At 41.3% G+C, this 3402-nt stretch overlaps 1 protein-coding gene across 1 annotated transcript; it reads right to left on the bottom strand.

Annotated features, from left to right (window-relative positions):
- Window positions 1–381: 381 nt before the first annotated feature.
- LOC139230414 (probable G-protein coupled receptor 139) lies at window positions 382–2802 on the bottom strand. Its single transcript, XM_070862251.1, has 2 exons — window positions 2739–2802; window positions 382–1247 (listed from the first exon to the last, which is right to left on the bottom strand). The coding sequence occupies exons 1-2, from the start codon at window positions 2800–2802 to the stop codon at window positions 382–384; spliced, it is 930 nt and encodes a 309-aa protein (XP_070718352.1).
- Window positions 2803–3402: the final 600 nt, after the last annotated feature.

A 3402-nucleotide genomic window follows, 5' to 3' on the forward strand; every position in this document is an offset into this window, starting at 1 on the left:
GACTCTCCATATACTGATTAGTTCAGTAACTTCAGCATTGCATTCTGAACACCTATCTGTCTGCTCTTCGCCTGCTATATCCCTTACGGTGGATGATCATACTAGATGGTGGTGGAGACTTGAATGCCCTAATGGCCTACTCCTGCACCTATTTTCTGTGTTCCTTCGTGTCTATGATAAACAAGAGTGACCAGAGATTCTGAAGGGATGTCTGTGCATTCACAAGCTGTTCGGAGTGTTCAGATTCTTCGAGGAGTTCATAAACCAAGTGGGCTGTTGCAAGCCATAATGCGTGGGGCAACAAGACTTTAACTTGGAATTGACCAAATTTGCATGTGAAACGACGGATAATTCACTTTGGTTTGATTTCATCTGTAAAAATTATTGAAAATATTTAATAATGAAAGTATACGGATATTTCAACACAATCTTGATTTCTGCTCTGAATCTCCTCTGGGTCATTGCATAAATGCAGGTGTTTGTACAGGAAGTCGTGCACATCAACAGAAATGTAATTCTAACTGCCAAATAAAGGGAGTTTGAACCTTGGAAAGTAACTGTCTCTGTGACACCGACACATATGTCTATTACAGTAATTGGCGCCGACAGCACAAAAAAGCTCCCCGAGATGGCGAAGAGCAGAATTATGGAAGTTCTTCGGCTCCTTATCTCCGGGTCACTGCTGCTATGTCCATTGCTGCGCCTCTTCAGGGCTCTGCGGGTCCTATTTGCCAATAGGATGTGCCTGGCAGTAAGAGAATTTAACAGCAAAAGCAAAGGGATTGGAAGTAATGTGCTTGAGAGGTTGGTAATCCATTTGTGAGCTTTCCATGCTGGTAAACTGAAGTATCCTGTTACGGTACGGCAGCCCCATGGTATCTTGTTAACAATATGATAGGACGCATAGCGGAAAAACATGGGAACATTGATGAAAATGTTAAGCACACATACGGTTATCAAGACCACCGTGGCCGTTCTTTCAGTGCAATATGTTGACTTCAGTTTCTGGCAACGAATGGCGATGAAGCGGTCAAAGGTGAATGACATTGTGAACCAGATGGAAAGTTGAATGCTAAGCCCTTGCATGAAGGTACTGAAACGACACACGTAAGTGTAATTCAATAATGAATCTGGGAAATGAAACTTAATTATTTGACTCACAATAACATTAAAGATGAGAACCATTATGTCTCCCACAGCCATGGCCATCATATAACGAGCAATCCCTATGGAAAGTCCACACTTTCCTTGGAAAAGAATCAAAATTGACATCAGGTTCGCTGAAAGGAATTGAAAAACAGGAAACTTAGCAAAGCATTCAGCAGAGATGTTCACTATCACCCCATTAGAATCCAAAAGGTTAGAATTCGCGAGACATGGAGGTATGATTGTTAATTTTAACTTTGTGTGAGTATGTAAAACAGTGATATCAAATTGCCCACACAATGAGTAACACGCCTGCTTTTATTTTCTGCGAAAGTCATTGAACGGGAATCTTAGGAATGCTATGTCAATGGCGGCCAATTCAACATCGCCCATTTTAAACTAGAGCTAATAAATAACATTCAATACTGGAAATACACAGCAGGTTAGGCAGCATTTGTGGAGGGAGAAACCGAGTTATCATCTCAGGTCAGTGACCTTTCGACAGAACTGGAAAAGTTTAGAGACGTAACAGATTTTAAGCAGGGGCAGGGAAAGGGGGATGGTGGGAAAGCATAAATGGGAATGCCTGATAGTGCAGAAGTTAGGAGAGATCAAATGATACACGTTATGATATTACAAAGGAAAAGAAGATTTAATGGGATAAGAAAAGTAACAAAGGATGAGTCTAACAGAGGTGCAAATAGTAATGACTGAGTCATCAACGGCTGCAATGTAAAAAAAATGGCGCAGAGTTTATGATCTGAAATTGTTGAACTCGATATTGAATTCACAAAGCTGCAAAGTGCCTAATAAAAAGTCGAGGTAATGTTCTTCGAGAAAATCCTTCCATTAGGAATTTTCTTATAGGACCGTTAAGATTTGCAAACATGAACTACTAAATTGGTGCATTTTTAACGTAACTTGTCAGGTGGGCAAGCTGGCTTAATTGCAAAGCAACTGAATATCAGGTGCTGTATATAATGTGTGCCAATTCTATACTGCTCATTTTGCGCCATCGCTCGAGATTAACTTCCAGACCCACCTATTTGCTAATATCTTATGTAACAGATGGCACTGTGACAGTGCAATGCTGCTTCACTACTGCATGTAAATATTAGCTTAAAAAATGAATTCTGGTCACTGAAGTGGGATCGGAAGCCAAGATCTTCTGGACTCGGAGTACGAGAGTGCTACCATTGAGCCAAAGCTGACAAGTAAATGCCAAATGTTCCTGTTTCAACTTCACAACCTGCGTAGTAACGAGGCGAGGCTGACCGCCCAATCAATGAGGTAGAACCGATCGATTTCCGTTCCAGTTAAAATAAATGGGGACAAAAAACATGCTGTCGCTTCGACGGGCATGTGATTCAATCCTACACGGTACTACCCCAGGTGTGAAGGTGCATTTACATCAACAAAAATAAAAATCACAAAGGGATGTAATATTGCAGTTAAGAAATAAAGACTTGCATTTATATAGCGGCTTTGATGACCACCACATGACTCAATCCGTTATACAGCCAATGATGCACTTTTGTAACATAGGAAAAACAATGGTATACGGAAATTAGGTATGGTTTACAAAATCTTACCAGGAACACCAATAAGTGCAAGAATCGGATAGAAAATCTCTATCTCAAGAGCCTGTGGTCCCATGTTCTGCTCAAAGCCGGAGTTGTAGAAGCGAGGCAAAGCATCGAAAGATGTTTGATTTATATATGAGCCAATTCTCCAGTGAGAGTGAAGGTTATGTAACCGCTATAATTAGCTGTACCTTTCAAATAAATTAGTGCACCTCTTCATTAATCAGTGATAAAGGTGAGCTGTATGATCAGTGGAGAATGCAAGCCACATTGCAATCTCACGCTTAATAACACCTCACCCCTGTACAACTGTAGCAACACCTCCCTGCCCCTGTATTCAAATCCCCTCGCTGTGAAGGCCAACATGCCATTTGCTTTCTTAACCGCCTGCTGTACCTGCATGCTAACCTTCAATGACTGATGTACCATGACGCCCAGGTCTCGTTGCACCTTCCCTTTTCCTAATCTGTTTTTACCACCAAATTGGATAACCTCACATTTATCCACATTATACTTCATCTGCCATGCATTTGCCCACTCACCTAACCTATCCAAGTCACTCTGCAGCCTAATAGCATCCTCCTCGCAGCTCACACTGCCACCCAACTTAGTGTCATCCGCAAATTTGGAGATACTGCATTTAATCCCCTCGTCTAAATCATTAATGTACAAT

This window comes from Pristiophorus japonicus, chromosome 19, assembly GCF_044704955.1.
Source record: "Pristiophorus japonicus isolate sPriJap1 chromosome 19, sPriJap1.hap1, whole genome shotgun sequence".
NCBI classification, from domain to species: domain Eukaryota; kingdom Metazoa; phylum Chordata; class Chondrichthyes; family Pristiophoridae; genus Pristiophorus; species Pristiophorus japonicus.